Source organism: Zootoca vivipara, chromosome 7 (genome assembly GCF_963506605.1).
Source record: "Zootoca vivipara chromosome 7, rZooViv1.1, whole genome shotgun sequence".
Lineage (NCBI taxonomy): Eukaryota > Metazoa > Chordata > Lepidosauria > Squamata > Lacertidae > Zootoca > Zootoca vivipara.
This window is the reverse complement of record NC_083282.1, coordinates 34907426-34925931: the sequence shown is the minus strand read 5'-3', so window position 1 is coordinate 34925931 and position 18506 is coordinate 34907426. Positions and strand designations below refer to the sequence as shown.

Here is an 18506-nt window from a genome sequence, read left to right as displayed (position 1 = left end):
CTAGGCCATTGATTCTTTCTGAGTAACATCTCTGTCTTGGCTTCTTCATAAAACAGAGATTTCAAGGTCTCACAACAGTGATCAATATAACTCTTTAGTGTGTCTCCACAAAAGTATAATCTTCTTTACAGTCTCAGATAGATGACTCACTTGAATGGCGTATCTAGTGCTCAGTGATGAAAGATGGCCACTTTTGGTTTTATCAATGCCAAGACTCCAATTGAGTTGTCATTGCAGTGATAATTATATCCATACTGAAAACCAGACTTCCACTGAAAGGCATATATAATATAATTATTTGTATAGCAAATACCATTTGAATAAATGCTTGTTACTTTCTATTATTAATGCCGTGAGGAAGCTTTGTATCTGACCAAGTCAACTTTGAATAGACCCATTAAGATCACTGAATTTAAGTGTGTAACTAGATTTGGTCCATTGATCCCAATGGGTTAAGTGTCTAAGTATCACATAGAACTCATCTACATTAGTAAAAAAAACAAACAGTGTTATAAACATGCAACACCAGATGGCACTGGACAGTAAAAATAATAATTCTGTGCAATTTTCTATAGCATTCTTTTTCTTTTGTATCGCAATTTAATTTCTGACTTATTTATAGTGGGTTTTTCCCCTCCCGTGTGTAAATCCACCCTTAGTCAGATACAACCCATAATTCTTAATCAAAAAAGGATCAGTGTGTATTTTACAATCATTTTCTTTAATTTAAAAAGTGATATATAAATATATATACGCAAGTGTTAAACGATACTGAGATATTTATGAAGCTAAAAGCAAATTAAATCAAAATGTTGTTTTAAAAGAATTAACTGGAAACTTTTTGTAAGGAATCTAGCACAGTACTAAAAAAAAAATTGTGGCCCTCTTAAAAATACTAATACTTTTTTTTCCCTTTAGCACCGGCATTGTCATCAAAACCACTATCCTATTATGAGAATTATGGGCCTTAAGCCTGGCTGCTGAGAAGGGCTCCTTTACCTGGTAAATTTTTAGGGGGGAATTAGCAGACGGCACAAGGGCTATGCTATGAAAATCATGTGCCCCAGGCCATGGACCCAATCAACAGAAAAATAAATGAAACAAGTACAGCATCAAGTATAGATATTCTTGGAGGTTCTGCAACCATTCTGCAGACTAGGAAATTCTAATTTGAAAAAGTAAATAAATAACAGAAGCAATGCAATGAGAAACATGGGAGTATGGCTTTGGCCAAAGCTGAAGCAAAAGTAAAAAATAGAATGAGCAATGTGGTTTGGATCAAGCATCCCTTGTAGAGAGATATGCTCAGGAGAGTGTGCGGTGCTGAGATGCCCCCCCCCCCATTTTCCTCTACCTCCTGCAGCTGCTTGTGGCATCTCAGAATCTGTTTAGGAAGTTTAAGGAACCCTCCAGAGCATATTTCTGTGTGTGAGTGCACATGTGCACACACACACATGCATAAGTGCAAGTTGGAAGATGCCCCCACTGGTTAAAATAACTTCATAAGAAGCTCTTTCATTCATGGAACTCAAAGCCTGCATCCAACACATTATTAATTGGCAGACTCTCAAAAGCAATATATAATCTTATTATTACTAGAAAGCAAACAATAGACAAGAAACAAAATATTTAATCATAAATGTGTATTGTTTTATAAGCAGAATCTACATTTATATTTATAAATATCCATACAACATTTTCAGTTATTTCAACAGCCAACTGGCCATCCAAAACACTTTTATATAATTTTAATCCCACAAAATATTCTGAGACAATTTCCCTAGTGCTAAACCCCATGGAAATTTTGGCATTCAGATTACCTGACTATATGGTACCTCTTTTAGACAATATATCATTTATATTGCCTTAAAATTCTTGGCTTCATGGTGCCATGTATGTTAAAAGCTGGTTCCATGAAAACATTTATAGATGAATTATAATGCTTTCAGCCTCTGTGTTTACATTGGGAATACTTGGCTGACTTTTAAATAAACTTTACTACCAGGTGGGCTTGAAAGAGAACTTTTTTCCCGTGTGTGTGTGTGTGTGTGTGTGTGTGTGTGTGTGTGTGTGTTCGTGGGTTTTTTACAATGAGAGTGTAGTGTCCTTACTATGCATGACTTTATTGGCTTTACACAAACACCTGATTCAGTTAAAACCTAACTTTTTAAATACAAGCAGAGTGGAATTCAGTGCCACAGTCAGCAGAAGCATTACTGCTTGGCTGGCAGGACAGTCTCTCCCCCACAACCCTGCCACTGCCAAGCTGTCCTAGGGCTTCTCTCAATCCCCCAAAGCAGATTTGGAAAGGTGGGTTCAGAAGCCCGATCACACTAGCAGGAGTTCCTAGTATTTTCAGAGTCAACTGTGCCAATAATTTGTTTGTGCTCATACACACACAAGTAAGCATGGATGCCTGTGTAGTTTGAACAGCTGCTTTTGTCTTCAGTGTAATTTTGGTCTTAAAACTGGTATTAACATTCAACACCTTTGAAAGCACATCACATTTTTCAAATTTTGGCAAGTCATGAGGATGCGCTGTAGGAAGTGGGAAGGGACTTGGAAGTCCTAGTAGATGATTCTTGCCATATGGCTACCTGAGCCAAACCTCTTATGCTATATTACTTTTATTTTGTTTGTATCCTATTTTACATTTCTGCATACAGTGTTAAGCTACTGAGTGTGATTGTGGCACTGCAATAATCTCCTCCTCAAAAGCTACAAAAACACATACACACACCCTGATTAGGCCCTGAAGATTTAGCTTGTGTGGAATCTTATAGTCAGGGCTGGTCCTATGATGAGGCAGAGTGAGGCAGCTGCCTCAGGTGGTACGTGCTGAGGGGCAGGGAAGGCAGATCTGTGAGTGCCATGTGGCCTGCCTTGTATGCCTTAGGCTAGCCTTCTGCCCTCAAGTGCAGTGGCAGATACAGTTGTACCTCGGAAGTCGAACACCTTGCAAGTCAAACGTTTTGGCTCCCGAACGCTGCAATGACGGAAGTGAGTGTTCCTGTTTGCGAACGTTCTTTGGAACCTGAATGTCCAACACGGGTTCCATGGCTTCCGATTGGTTACAGGAGCTTCCTGCAGCCAATCAGAAGCCGCGCCTTGGTTTCCAAACGTTTTGGAAGCCGAACGGACTTCCGAAACGGATTCCGTGAGACTTCCGAGATATGACTGTATTTCCCTTTCACCAGTATTGGAGTATGATTAAACTGCCGATCCAACAGGCTTCTGTATGTGCCTTGGGGAAGGGTGGCTTCTTGTCCTTCACCTCAGGCAGCAAAGTGTCTTGAGTCAGCCCTGCTCATCATCATCATGACTCCTGCTTTTTCATCTTGTGCTTCAGAACAATGCTTGTCTTTGCATTCAGAACAATGCTGGCACTGCTCAGGATATTTTAATACCAAATGCTTTTCAGAACCATCTATGGTATTACATAGGCTACAGCTTGTATTAACTCTTTCTCTCCCCACCCCCCTTTCTGATTTCTTTCAGCAATGAATGTGTCGGCTGCTGCTGATTTAATGCCTACATCATCTTGGAATGTGTCAAGTGAACTAGACAAAGGTAAGTGCAGAGGGGAAAGAGAAATTAAAAATAATTATAGATTTTAAGAAGCCATTCTTAAAGTTCCTTTGTTTTGTGCTTGATTATATCAAAATCTGCTGTTAAAGTCACAGGAAGGAGGAATTGAGACCTGTTTTGTATGCCAAGCAATCATTTGATATTCAATTACACCCCAGTTTGTGATTTCTGAAGAATGTTGGGATTCACTCCCTCCCCTTTCTTACTTCAAGTAACACATTCCACATGTTAAGAAAATATGTCAAGATGTGAATTATAGCAGTTTATGACCTACCTGACATTTCATCTGTGCCTCTTGGAATCTGGATTCAATATTACCTGCCTGGACTCTATGTTAACAAGCTTTCATCTAAGTAGCCTTGCATGCACATTTTGCTATGAAATTTGGAGGCAATCAGTTAGTTGCTGGACTGGGAGGAGGAATGAAAAAATCTTTTAATATTTGTATACAGCATGCAGAGAATTAGGGTGTTGAATACACACACAGTGGGCATGTGTTGGTCTGCAATTTCATTTGTGCTTGCATGAGAAATGAGTCTCCCATACATACACAATGTGAAGTTGTTGTTGCATACCTGTTTTCCATATCTTCAAGTGGCTGTTAGTTTCTGTGATCTGTGTATAATCTATACCAGTGGTAGTGAACCTATGGCACGCATGCCAGAGTGGCCACACAGAGCTGTCTCTGGTGGCACACGTGCCATCGGCCCATCCGTGCTGTTTCTTTTGGAGTGGAGGCGGTGGCTGAAGAAGAGCTGCTTGCCCCACCCCCTCCACCACTGTTTTCCGCTGGCGCGGCCGCTCCTCCGCCAGCCAAGTGCTCCTCGGGCGGCTCCCCGAACAGGCTGCACACGGCCGGCACCCGCTCACGGCAGCTGAGTCAGGAAGCACCACTGACCGCTGTGCGCCATCTTTATTGTGAGGTGATGAACCAGAGAGCTGGGCTGTGAGCTGTGCCCAGGAACCTGCCTGGCGCACAACCTGCCCTTAGGGGCACTGCAAACACGCGGCTCCCATCCAGGTTCTGGGGCCCTACCAGAGTGCCACCCGGCGCCTCACCTGAGTCATGGGTCGCCACAACAGCCGCAACATAACAGCGGAGCCTCTGCAGGGGCTGGGGCCTCCGTCCGGGAAGCAGGACACCTAAAAAGCTTAGTCGGTCTGCGCAGCATAACTTTGGGCAGCATGCTCAGAGCGGGGTCCCTGGCTGGGGCGGGCCTTCAGCTTCACTGCCAGGGATCACAGCAAATGGTGGCACGGCTGGAGGTGCTGCAAGGCGGCCACCTCAGATCAAGAGCAGGCGCAGGTGTGGCCTCGCTCACTTATCCTGGCGGCAAAACAGGAAGAAAAGGCACTTAGAGAAAAGAGCATGCTGGTGGCACACCCTGCTAGGCCTTTCTTCTTTTTAAGAGTGCAAGGCCAGCTCTGCCCTGCAACTGGAAGCCTCCACTTCGCCCCCTCTAATAAGGCTGCTCTCTTGTCCTCCCTTCTCTTTGCTAGACAATTCCCCACCTGTACTTAACAGGGCTGGTTAAGAATAATAAGGAACCAGCAGGCCATGTATGGTGAGTTATTTACAAGAAGTCTCCCCGAGTTTGGGCACTCGGTATCTAAAAGGTTCGCCACCTCTGATCTATAACAGTAGAATCTTGGAAGCCAAACACCTGTAAACTCGAACGTTTCGGCTCTCGAACGATCGAAAACTGGAAGTGATTGTTTCGGTTTTCTAATTATTTTCGGAAGCCAAACATCTGGCATCGCTTCCCCCCCTAACAAAAATCCTGGCTGCACCCATGTATAGGAGTTCATTCCAGTCCTACACAGAGATATTGCCCACATCCCCAAAGCTGCCATTTTCCTGCACAGGGAAAAATGTATTGACACTTGTTTTTCTTGCTTCTCATCTGGCTTCACCCATGCAAAGCATCTTTCTTTTTTCTTTTTCTGTCTGGTGATAGTGTGCTTCCACTGCTTAGAAATATGATCATGGAAGGTGGAATTTTTGGCCTCTTAAAATGCCCTTCTTTCTTTCACTTTCTGGTCAGGGGAAAGTTGCCTTACAGCCCCTCCAAAAGGGTGGGAAGAACATAGGAAGTTGCCTTATACCGGATTGGAATGTTTGTCCCTCTCCAGTCCACCCTTACTGGAATGCCTAGCCCTTTCTCTAAAATATTTTTAAAAAAACAAAGTTTAGCCAGGTTTAAAGCATGCAGAACATGTGCTTTCCAATCCCACCCTGATTGGATTGAGGGTTTAAAATGGTCAGTTCTGGGGTGGGATTTCCAATCTCTTATCTGGCGTTTAAAGTACTGCAAAGCATGGTTTTATTAAATATAATAGCAAGGTCAGTAGTTCACCCACAGTGAACTTCCAGTGTTTTTAAAGGTGCATTGAGAAATGACAGGTCATGCAAACATACAGCTTAAAGAAATCAACTTCCACCTGTTTTCCACAAGAGCTGGCATGTGGTCTCAGAAGCATCCATATAAACCGGATTTTAAAGCTTGTTAAACGCCTCATGTAAATTGGTTCCCAGCCAGCACTCCCAATTAAGCAGATGTCCCTATTCAGTGACCTTCACAGTTCCTGCCACTCTTCAGAAGCACTCCCTCCCCCAACAACCCCACAAATACATACACTTCAGTGTTTCTTTGGGTATGTTTTTCATGTTCTTATTAAAATATTGTAAAACTGAATGAGTATTTTTTCCAAAACAACAACAAACTTGTTATTCTGTCCCCCCCTGCCCTCAACCTGACTACTTCCCCAGTGACTGTCTACCAACTGAGACTCATTCAACTTTCAGTTTTGATTAAATAAGCTAAATTGGCAGCATTAAACAGTTGCCTGTTTATCCTTTTTATCAGGAAATGAAATTTAAAAGGGACGCAACCACCCATGAAGACCTGTTGAAAGCAGCAATTGATGCGGCAGGGAGGTGGTGGTTTCTCACCAAATCTTTAAAGAGAAATAAATGCTGCATTTTTTTTAAAAAAATCATTTTTAAAAGCATCTCCAGATCATCAAGTGCATTTCTAGTTCCTCCTACCACCCTGGTTTTCTCTTCCTCCTTTTCAGCAGACATTTGTTACAGAGAAGAGATGATGATGATGTTGTTGTTGTTGTTGCTGCTGCTGCTGCTGCTGCTGCTGCTGCTGCTGCTGCTGCTGCTGCTGCTGCTGAATTTAACGATTGTCAAAAAGGCATTGCACATTAGAAATCTGATTCTACAGACCTTTGGGGAAAATAGTCTTGTTATGAAGAAACAATAGAGTGTCTTAGGACTACTGAGAGGACAGACACAAGATCTCTTGATTGCAGAGCACCAGTTCAGATATACCCTACTATAAGTCAATCGTGGCTAGAGCAGGAGTGGACCTCAGGCACACATGCCTAATTAGGCATGGTACAGATCCTAATTTGGCCCACAATGTTGTTTCTTCCAAACCATACCCATACGCTACACAACCGACATAATAAGTGACTGCCAGTGCACAATCAGGAGCCTTACAGTACAAACACTGTTAAATATTGGCAAGGGAGACTTCCTGTCACTGCCAGTCAGCTGATTGGCAATGAAATTGAGCCAACTGGGATGAGCTTCACTATTTATTGAATTCCCCTTGGGGAGCTCTGTAGCCAGCTAATCCTTGAAGGGGCTTTGCAGGAAAGAACTTGTGCTGGCTGCCAATATGCTTCCAGACCAAGTTTATGTTTCTTCTGTCTTGTGCTAATATACAAAGTTCTGGGGAGCTGGAGCTCATCAACCTAAGAAGGTAGCCCAACTAGGAGAAGGAAAATGCTGGTCTTAAAGCTCCACTGCTTTATGGGATATCTTTGGGAGAAGGAAAGGCTAAGGTACAAACCCTACACAAATCTGGAGTGAAGTCCCTAAGATGGTTGGATTGCATCATATACACCTCTTTCTGGCAATTCCTGCAGCCAAGCTGGTGCCAAACATATTGCTCTGCTTTTCTTTGGACCACATCAGTTGTTTGAGCATCTCAGAACCTCCATACACACAGCCCGGGCTTGCCCCCTGGGAAGGTCACTTCAGTGTTGCTAATACAGCAGTCTGACTTCACCCCTAGAGGCACACTCCGTTGTCTCTTGAGACAGATGGATACCAACTGTAGGCAACTTGGTATTAGCATGGCTTGATGACTGGTTGCCTAACTGCTTATGATCCTGTCCAATAACTGCAATTGTTAGGAAGGGTTTGTTAGTAATCCCTCATGGCCCCTGTTTTCTGCTCCGCCATCACCTGGAGTAGGATGATAGTGCCTATTCTCTTAGACAAGCAGCAACATGATATGTTTCAGACCCTTTCTGAAAACCTTGCTATTCAGGCAAGCATTCTTCAAAAGTCTTCCAAAGATGACTGGAGCTGATAGATTGCTCCTTAATATATAAAAATTCTGTATAAGCAGGGATTCTGTAAAATCGTTGTCACTGCTCAAACTCACCCACCCACCCCTGCAATTTTTGCTCCCTTTCCTTTTTGGTTGAATGCTTGACTCCTATGCCCACTTACTTTGGTGTACTGCTGAAGATGGCTCTGTTAATGTTGGTTTTGAGAGGGTGAAAATCCTCAGTGTTCAGATTCTCTAAAATTCTACTGAATCTAAAGCTTTTCGTCACTCATTTCTGTGGTGGTTCATAGATTTTCCATGATTCTCCTCACAAAATCTTTAAATGTGAAATTGATTCATGTGGTGAAAAGAGGTAAAATTACAGCTTTCATATTCATGCACAATTTACCTTTTCATTTTCTCTTGCTATACAGGGATATTCAGTAAATCAAGTACCCCTTATGGGACGTGTGTGTGTATGTGTGTCTATTTGTGGGGTCCCATGAGTAGCTGAGGCAGTAAATTACTATGACTTTGTTTGAGAATTTTTTTAGTTACAGCACATTAGCTCTTTTGTTTGCTTTTCCACTGATAAAGTGTGTGTTTTTGTTTGAGAATTTGTGTTTCTTGAATGTCTCATTTATGGATAATATAGGACATAAAATGTGAAGGTCGTACAACAAAAGCTACCAAAGAAATTGACCTAAGTACCATTCACCAGTCTGCTAAACAGTTTCAGAAAATGTGTAACTTATTTCAGACTTTGGTTGGGTTTCCCCCCTTATAAACCCCAGTGTGTATAATGAATGTCGTGACGTTACACACAAGGTAGCTATATATAACAACCTTGCCCTGGCTCATCCAGCTATCTCGGTTTATTTGAAAGATTAATAGATCAGAGGGCCAAGGGACGTGTTTTATTGTACATTTCTGTTCCAGATTTCCTGACATTTGGGGTTTAAAAAATAGACCTTTAACAGGCAAAGGAAGGGCTAATAAGAAGCAGATTCTGATGTGATTGTATGTCAAAATGTCAAAAATAACTGCTTATCTTTGACTTCATAGCATTACTCTTCAGCTATTTTATTCACGTAGATGGGTAGGCACATATATTTATTTATTTATATATACACACAATCTGCTTCGTTGCATTATTCTCCATCCTGTGTGATATATCTACACATGCAAATATAGAGGAGACCTCTATATATATACCTATTTGTACACACTTTTAGCAAGTTGAGGTTTGGAATAAGACACAGTTTGGTTTCTAAAGCGACAACAAAATTCCTTGATGTTTTTCAGTAGTTTAGGTTACAAGATGATACGGATTTTTGTATGCTAGTTACAAATTACTTATTTGTTATAAACAATAAATTGTAGCACATAGCTTTTCTATGATTTCCTTTTCTTTTTTATACAGTTGAACCTGCTATTTTAATCATACATTTGTAAATGCTACCTCTCTGTGTGTGTGTGTGTGTGTGCGCGCGCACGCGCATGCGCGTGCGTGTACCTCTAAAAACACAATTGTTGTTATAGTTTGTTTATTTGCTTTGGGCCATTTTGGAACTGATACATTTTATAAATTAGTAACAAGTGTGTAGACCTCCTGCTTGTTTTACAAACCAGATTTCAAGAAAAGAAAAAGGTAATTCCTCCACATCAGTTTTCACTTATCAAAATTGTCACCAAAGCTCTTTGGAAATTTTAAAATGCATTCAGAAACAAAGCAGTATGAAAAATCTAAAACACAGAATTGAAAGCTGTCAAAAGGAGCATTTGTCAGATAGAAAATCCCTTTTGTATTGACAGCTAAAAGTTTGCTTCTTCTCCTTACCATATTCGAAAATATTGAAGGCCATTCTAGAATAAATCTGAGTTTAAAAGGTGTAGCATAAATTAATAAATAATATCATTAATGTTTGGTCATGTTCCATTTTTGAAATCTCATTTAACATTTCAGAATGGTAGTCACTCTAAGAGTAAGCGCTTTTGTTTATTTTTGTTTTTGTGAGGAGTGATTATTCATCCAATCATATATGGCATCATATATTGTTAACTTTCTTTATATGAAAATTAGGAATAAATAGAAATATATTTGTTCCAACTTTTAAATAAATTTCAGTGTCTGTTCATCTCATGCCTATTACTCTGCTGCTCTACAATTGACTGTGTGCTAAGGGGATATTATTGAATTGAATTAATACATTTAGGAATGTCCTCTGTTTGGAATGCACTATTAAAATACTTTTGCCCTTGTTTTACTGCTTTTTCCCTTCAGTGGGGGTCAGAGACTGGGATTTCATGGAATTTTATTCTACTTCCTTTTCCGTTTCAAATATTGACATTTATTTATTTAAAACATTTCTTTAAACTTGATTTTCATCATAAATCATCCAGGACAACAAAACTCAATGAAGCAATAGTGGTTGACAGGAAAAGGCAAAATTAATTTATCCATTTAAAGCTTTGAAGAAGGAAACTGTATTCACCTGGTACCTGAAGTTCAGAGAGCAGGTGCCAGATGAGTTCTTAGAAAGAGCACTTTATTATTGGGATGCCAGCACTGAGAAAATTCAGTTCTGAGTTGCCACCTATCTAACCTCTGAAGTTGTGGGCACTTAGAGCAGGGCTTCCAATGGAGATATTATACTTGGGCAATTTCATATGGATGTTTCTCTGCTCCCAAAACATACAGTGAGGTTAGAGTATATGGTTTGAGTGTCAGACCAGGACAAGGGAGACAGATTCAACTGTCCACATGGCCCTGAATCTCACTGGGTAACTGAGTCAGTCCCCATCTCTCTCTCTCTCTCTCTCTCTCTCTCTCTCTCTCTCTCTCTCTCTCTCTCTCTCTCTCTAATGTACATGAAAGGGTTGTGATAAAATGAAGGGAGGGAACCATGTACTGTATGCTACCTTAAGCTACTAAATTGAAGGGTGACAAAAATATAATAAATGAACCCCAGAAGCTAAGCTGATATGCTGGCTGCAAAGGGTCACTGTCTTTTCCTTTTTCATCCTGTGGCTTGAGTATTGGTAATCTAAATAAATCAGAAAGGCTGATAGAGATGTATGACACTGCGAAGCTGTCCAGCTTCTGGGGTATGTGTGTGTGTGTGTGAGAGAGAGAGAGAGAGAGAGGAAGGGAGAAAAACAGGAAGAAAGAAAAAGAAGCTAAGCTTTCAGAAAATATCCACCCTAATGCCTATTGCCTGCTTCTGTATATTATTAACTCGGAAAGGAATATATGCAGTGGAACAATAAAGAGAAAACACAATCCATTCAGCACTATTTGTTTGGATAAAGCTTTCTATGAATGCTTCATTGAGAACTTTGGTAAAATAAAAGCAAGCTGGCTGAGCAAAATGAGTTGCTGGCCTTTGCTTCCTGCTTAAAATGCTGATGACCAAATATTTCCATTTGTGTCTCTTTTAACTTTTTGATATGCTTCATGTGGGTTGCCAAATAATAAAAAAGCATTATTCTGTTGTCTGAAAAGTCAATTTGCATTTTCCTTTTTTTTTATTAATCGATATGATTAAATGATTCATTTAAAAGATGCTCCTGTATCCTCTTTTGCTGCCATCTTCATTACCCCAAGGAAAAGGAAAAGAGGAACTAAGCTTCTTTACTTGCATTCAATTCTTATTTTTGCAGCTGAATAGCTTGGAACAGATTCTAGCATGACATCCTGGTAGTACTAACAACAGCATTAGCAATGATAATGAGCTTTTTGCTTTTGCCTTAGCATGCCAAATGTTCATCAGAATAAGTTGCAACTTAAGTTTAAGTTAGAGTAATTCTACAAAGATTCAAATTCCTTTGCAAGAATTTGGCAGTTTTACTTTAAAACGCACCTGGACGCCACCACTTAAAGTAGTAAATAGTCTGAAAGCTTTCCTGTTTTAACAATGCACGTATTTCTTCTTACAATGCACATTTTGTGGTTTCAGAACTCCTTAAACTTATCTGTGTATTAAAGCACTATTCCATAAAAAAAAATGAGGGGGAAAGTTACAAAATAAAGACACCTAATATTTAGTTTTTGCATTCTTTGTCTCCAGTTTATACTCTTAGACTCATGAAGGTGACTTATGATGTGCAGTGTTTTCTTTGGCAATGCCTCAAAACCAGAAACATATTTAAGGCCAAGCTTTCTAGATATTATCTCAAGTAATTTAGAAGTTCATTATAGGGCACCCACTAGGCCTGCTACAGTAAGGGTCTGTCAGCATTTTTCAGTGGTTTATAACTCAAGCATAAAGAAGAAAAAAGTCTCTGTGGGTTGAAACTTGGCATTTAGGGTTTAAGACTGGGAGCAGATTGTTTTAACAAATTGAAAAGTAAAATTGACTTGTTATCAAATTATATGTGGTCTAAATTTTAGATTTCTGGTTTCATCTCAAAATTTCTGACATTAAAGTATTTTCTGAAAATGTCGTCATACATGCCTGGTATCAAACAAAGGTGAATATATGTTTTTTTTAAAGGAAGAAAATGCTAACTAATTTATGGTACCATCCTTAAATCCTCCTAAGTTCAGACATATAATTGGTGTATTCTGTAGCTATTAGCTTGAGTGCCATAGCCAAAAACAATTAAAGGGTTGTTGATATAATTTGGGTCAGGATTTAAATTATGCAACCTGTTTTCAATGACAGTGTTCATGTCAAGAACAGGTGAAGCAGTAATAAAACAATTGTGCTTCTGAGGATCCATCTTGACACTATGGTTCTCCCTTCCCCTCTGCACACAGTAACCTAGGCAGCAGAACTCAGGTTTGCCCAATGCTGCCCCATCCTTTCCTCCACACACCAATTGGGAAATCCTGTTTTTACTTGAAAATGCATCTCCCTGACACTGTAATCAGGTGGGTAATCCATGGCCTTTTGTGTGCAGCATCTGGTAGCACTCAGGGATCTCTCTTCCTTTCCTTAAACCCTGCAGTGGCATTGGAGCTTGGAGACTCAGCCTAACAGAGCAGCGTAACATCCTTTAGAAATATGTTCTAGCTGCTACACTTCATGCAGAGGAAAGATACTGCCCTCTGTGATGACTTCTCGTGGCCTTCCACACCACACCACAAGTGTGACATAGTGATACAGAAGCTCCTCTTGTGAAGATTTTATTTCCACTGGGAACTATGTGCGTTGCCATACTTTTTGGTGCAGTCCTGAAATGGGGGAAACTCCATAATGGTGTTGGGAAGATGCTTAAGAAATGCCTCCTTGAGACTTAATGTCCAAGTAAACCTATCTATGTCAGACTAAGGAACTATAAGAGGCAGACATAGGGTGGGAGGGAAACTTAAGAATGTGTGTGAGAAAGAGTAAGATAATGAATGAATGATGGATGGGTGGGTGGAGTGTATACTTGGTGTGTGAATGGATGACTTGCGGGTTGGGGGCTTGTGTGAAAGTATGAATGAATGAATGAATGAATGAATGAATGACGAAAGTGTGAGAGAGAGAAGGGGGTGGCAAAAATAGGTATCCCTGCTGATTGTTTGCTTTGTCCTCCTTCTTCTTTGGCGATCACTCGTAGCCGAGTAAGATTGTCTTCCATAAACACGATTTTAACAATGGGTCCGTAAGTGTTTGGAAGACGCTTGTGCGTGATTTTGTTTTATGTGTGTAGATCAATGCATGCTGACCAACGCACAGTCTTCGCAAGCTTTGTCCTTACCCATTGCTGATATACAACAAGCAACCATTTTCTCCCACAACAACAAAGGGCTAGGTAAGCCATTGGTCTGATTCTGTATGACAATTCCTTATACAGTATCTATATCTAGTCATCTGAATGCAGCTACATCTCTGTAAAATTTATATCTATGTTTTTGTGATGATGCAACCATATTGTAACAGTGTATATTAAATTATCCATTATTTGTTGACGTGTCAGAAACAAATCAGCACCCTGTTAATTGTTCCTCACCCGTGCTTCTTTAGAAATACTGTATGTTCTGTGTTAGTTTTCTATACCCTTGTCAGCATGACAATCATAGAAAAATTAATATTTCCCTCTTTGACTCTATTGCACTGTAAAGCAGCTAAATTACTCTCTTTGAAGTGTAATCAAGTTCAGCATCATAAAGAAATCTAATACTTAAAATTTGAATGCGGTTGCTCAGAAGCTGTGCACTATTAGTATGATTTTATTAAACACAGATTTTTGTGGGAATTCAAGAATGTAGGATCTGACTCAGGCTATACTTTAACAATGAGTTTTCTTTTAAGTGTTCAAAGCATGATGCGAGATTATATGGACCCCTAAGTGAGTGGTGAACCCACTTCCCCCTGCTTACTTGTAAAATGGTAGTCAACTGTCTTCATTGCTATAATACCTTCGTCAGTAAAATGGTGATCATATATACTGCTAGCCCCTTGTGGGTTCTTTGCCCACAGTATTCATGATATTGCAAAGTCTCTGATATGAAGTTAAACTTCTGAACCAAAGTAAAGGTAAAGGTAAAGGGGCCCCTGACCATCAGGTCCAGTCGTGTCCGACTCTGGGGTTGTGGCGCTCATCTTGCTCTATAGGCCGAGGGAGCCGGCGTTTGTCCGCAGACAGCTTCCAGGTCATGCGAACCAGAGCAGCGCACGGAAACACCGTTTACCTTCCCGCCGGAGCGGTCCCTATTTATCTACTTGCACTTTGATGTGCTTTCGAACTGCTAGGTGGGCAGGAGCTGGGACCGAGCAACGGGAGCTCACCCCGTTGCAGGGATTCGAACCGCCGACCTTCTGATCAGCAAGTCCTAGGCTCTGTGGTTTAACCCACAGCACCACCTGGGTCCCTTAAACCAAAGTATACATGGGCAAAATTGTGTTTGGGTGTTAAAAGCTTGTAAAATTAGGTCTCTTTAATCACCTCCTTTGCCTTCTAAAGTACAGTTCTGCAGTAGCTCTGTAACTGAAAGAAGCACATATATTTACAAATTTGTCCTTTGAGATTTGACTTTTAGCTGGGTTGGATTTTATGGACAATACTTAGTGGAGGTGTCCAGGAACAACATTTGCTATTGGCTACCGAATCTGAACATCTGGACAAGAAAGGTGGCCTTTTAAAGAGAGAAGCTAGTTAAATTTGGATTTAAAGAGTAAACGTGCCATACTTGAAGGAAATTAATAGAGATAGGCAGCAGTTAAATTGTGTTGTGTTGCATGGAAGAAAACATTGGCACAACTGGAAAATAACTGTTTGTACATAGTAATTTTGTTTGTACATAGTTTTGTTTAGTTGTATGAAGCTTATATATACCGTATTGGCCCAAATATAAGCCGCACCCAAATATAAGACACACCTTTAAAATGGGGGGGGGATACCCAAACATAAGCCGCTCCATCCCTGACTGCTCCTGGCTGCATACTGGGGGCAGTGGAGGGGGAGCTGTGCTGCGTTGCTGGCGGCCTTCCCCCTTCCTTGCTCTCTCCCTTCCCAGCCGTGGGGGAGAAGATTATTATTTATTATTTATACGCCGCCCATCTGGCTGGGTTTCCCCCGCCACTCTGGGCGGCTTCCAACAAATACCAAAATACATTAAAATATCACAGATTAAAAACTTCCCTAAACAGGGCTGCCTTTAGATGTTTTCTAAATGTCAGGTAGTTGTTTATCTCCTTGACCTCTGATGGGACGGCGTTCCACAGGGCAGGCGCCACTACCGAAAAGGCCCTCTGCCTGGTTCCCTGTAGCTTTGCTTCCCGCAGGGAGGGAACCGCCAGAAGGCCCTCGGCGCTGGATCTCAGTGTCTGGGCTGAACAATGGGGGTGGAGACGCTCCTTCAGGTATATAGGACTGAGGCCGTTTAGGGCTTTAAAGGTCAGCACCAACACTTTGAATTGTGCTCGGAAATGTACTCGGAGCCAATGTAGGTTTCTTAGGACCGGTATTATGTGGTCTCGGCGGCCGCTCCCAGTCACCAGTCTAGCTGCCGCATTCTGGATTGATTGCAGTTTCCGGGTCACCTTCAAAGGTAGCCCCACGTAGAGCGCATTGCAGTAGTCCAAGCGGGAGATAACTAGAGCATGGGGAGTATGCATGGGGCGGGTACCGCTTTGCCACGCTCCTGGTGCTGTTTGCCCCACACACCTGGCTGCATACTGTAAGGTCGCAAATATAAGCCATACTTTTCGCAGTCGGAATTTTTTTGGGGGGGAGTGAGGCTTTTATTCAGGCCAATACAGTAAATTATAATTTGTCCCCTTTTCTCCTTATTTAGGGAAATATTTTCATTGGTTGCTACATCTTTCCTTTTATCACTGGTCTGTAGACAGTATAAATATGAATTAATAAATAAGCATCTCTGATGTGGACTGATAGCCAAAAAAAGGAACATAAATCCAATAAGGGAAATTTTAATCCTAATGCAATGCAAAGAAGAAGAAGAAGAAGAAGAAGAAGAAGAAGAAGAAGAAGAAGAAGAAGAAGAAGAAGAAGAAGAAGAAGAAGAAGAAGAAGAAGAAGAAGAAGAAGAAGCAGCTAGAAAAAATGGAGGATGTAGGTCTTTTGGAAAATGAAACCAATACATGCATCAACATCAGAAGTGGGTAGATTTCTAGTTCGAGAGGGGGAAGGATTTTTTTTTCTTTAAGAAAATCATTCTTGAAAGGAACCAACAGATCTGTTTTCTGACCAGATCTCATCCAGAGATACGTGCCTATTCAGCTGAACATTGGGAATATTAAAGTGCTTGCTAAATGTTAAAGTGCCAGTGTTACTTCATGCTACTCATTTATGTGTGAAGCCCTACAGCTACCATAAAATTATATTAATGTATATACAGATGAGTGGTGAAGTTTGTAAGGAAAAAAAGTAAAGGACCCTTGGACGGTTAAGTCCAGTCACAGGTGACCATGGGGTATGGCACTCATCTCGCTTTTCAGGATGAGGGAGCCAGCGTTTGTCCACAGACAGCTTTCTGGGTCACGTGGCCAGCATGACTAAACCGCTACTGGCGCATGGAGGACCGTGACAAGTGCCAGAGCGCACGGAAACACCATTTACCTTCCCGCCACAGCGGCGCCCATTTATCTACTTGCACTTGTATGCTTTTGAACTTCTGGGTTGGGAGTTGCTGGGACAGAGCGTGGGAGCTCACCCCGTCATGCGGGTTTGAACGTCAACCTTCCAATCAGCAAGCCCAAGAGGCTCAGTGGTTAGACCACAGCACTACCCTAGGTCAAGCTTGTATAACTTGCTAGAGAGCTGGGTTTTATCTGGTCTAGAAAACTTAGTTGTGGCTTCCCATAGGCATCTGGTTGGCTGCTGTAAGAACAGGATGCTGGACTAGATGAACTTTGCAGGGCGTTTCTTATGTTGTTCTCTTGGGCAGCTTACCTTTTCAACAACATTGCTTGGATAAATAAAGCTACCATAACAAAGGTAAAACAGGAGACCATTTCCAAAAGTGGAAAAGAGATTTGCTTTAATAAAACATTTCCTGCCCACGTAGGGTGAGTATGTATAAAAAGCTACAAAAAAACAAAGGCAATTAATTTTTCAAATTAGGTATTCGCCTTCACCTGAAACGCATCTGCTGGGCTAAGAAGACAATTCACACTCAGAACACAATATTTTATATCCACCTGTAGCCTCTTAAAAATGCAGATAGATATAAATGCATACTCAATATGTTGGTTGTTAAACTTATTGAAGAAAAGCTTAGCTTTGGTAACAAATGTAAGTTTCAAATGATTTCAAATTGTTTCCACCTTCAGAAATCTGATAATAATCATATAGCAATAAAATGAAATAAGTGTGCTGGGTGAACAGTGACAGAAGTAGCTAAATATTATATAAGGCAAAGCAGAGCCGTTATCTATACTGTCTAAATAACATAACCATGAGCACATTTGGAATATGAAACAGACAGAACAGATCTTCCAACAGCCAGCTTTATGACAGCATCTTCAGTAGATTATTTGTGACACTTTCCCTTATACTACTATACATATTTGTATGTGTTGTATGTAGCAATAGATATACACCCACAAATCTTTCTTGATAGGAAAAGAGATTCATTCATAGTTGATATGCTAGAATACATTATTTATGTTTGAATAGGAATTTCTTGGGTGCAAGAAACTGATTTGTTTAAAACTGTGTCCAAGTGAGCAATTATTTTGTCTAATCCCTCTTCCTTGTGTATTTGACAGATTATTTCTTGAAGCTTGATGAGCCCATGAACAATATCACCACTACCTTAGGCCAGACGGCAGAACTGCACTGTAGGGTTTCTGGAAATCCTCCTCCATCTGTGCGTTGGTTGAAAAATGATGCTCCCGTTGTACAGGAACCCAGAAGGATATCTTTCCGTGCGACAAACTATGGATCTCGATTACGAATAAGAAACCTTGATACCACAGACACTGGCTACTTTCAGTGTGTGGCAACAAATGGCAGGAAAACCGTTTCTACCACTGGGGTACTGTTTGTGAAATTCGGTAAGAAGTCCCTCTTGCTGGAAAAGTTCCTCTTTCAAGAAAAGTTGGGTAAAAATGGAGGCAAATGCCATCTCTTAGTTGATAAATGTTTCCCCATCATGCCCAACCAAGT

At 40.9% G+C, this 18506-nt stretch overlaps 1 protein-coding gene across 1 annotated transcript in view; it reads left to right on the top strand.

Annotated features, from left to right (window-relative positions):
- Positions 1-18506, top strand: part of ROR1 (receptor tyrosine kinase like orphan receptor 1) — a 157542-nt gene that overhangs the window by 103878 nt on the left and 35158 nt on the right. The window contains exons 2-3 of the mRNA XM_035121572.2: positions 3499-3570; positions 18107-18394. Coding sequence (XP_034977463.2) covers positions 3499-3570; positions 18107-18394 — 360 coding nt within the window. The remainder of the gene's footprint in view (positions 1-3498; positions 3571-18106; positions 18395-18506) is intronic.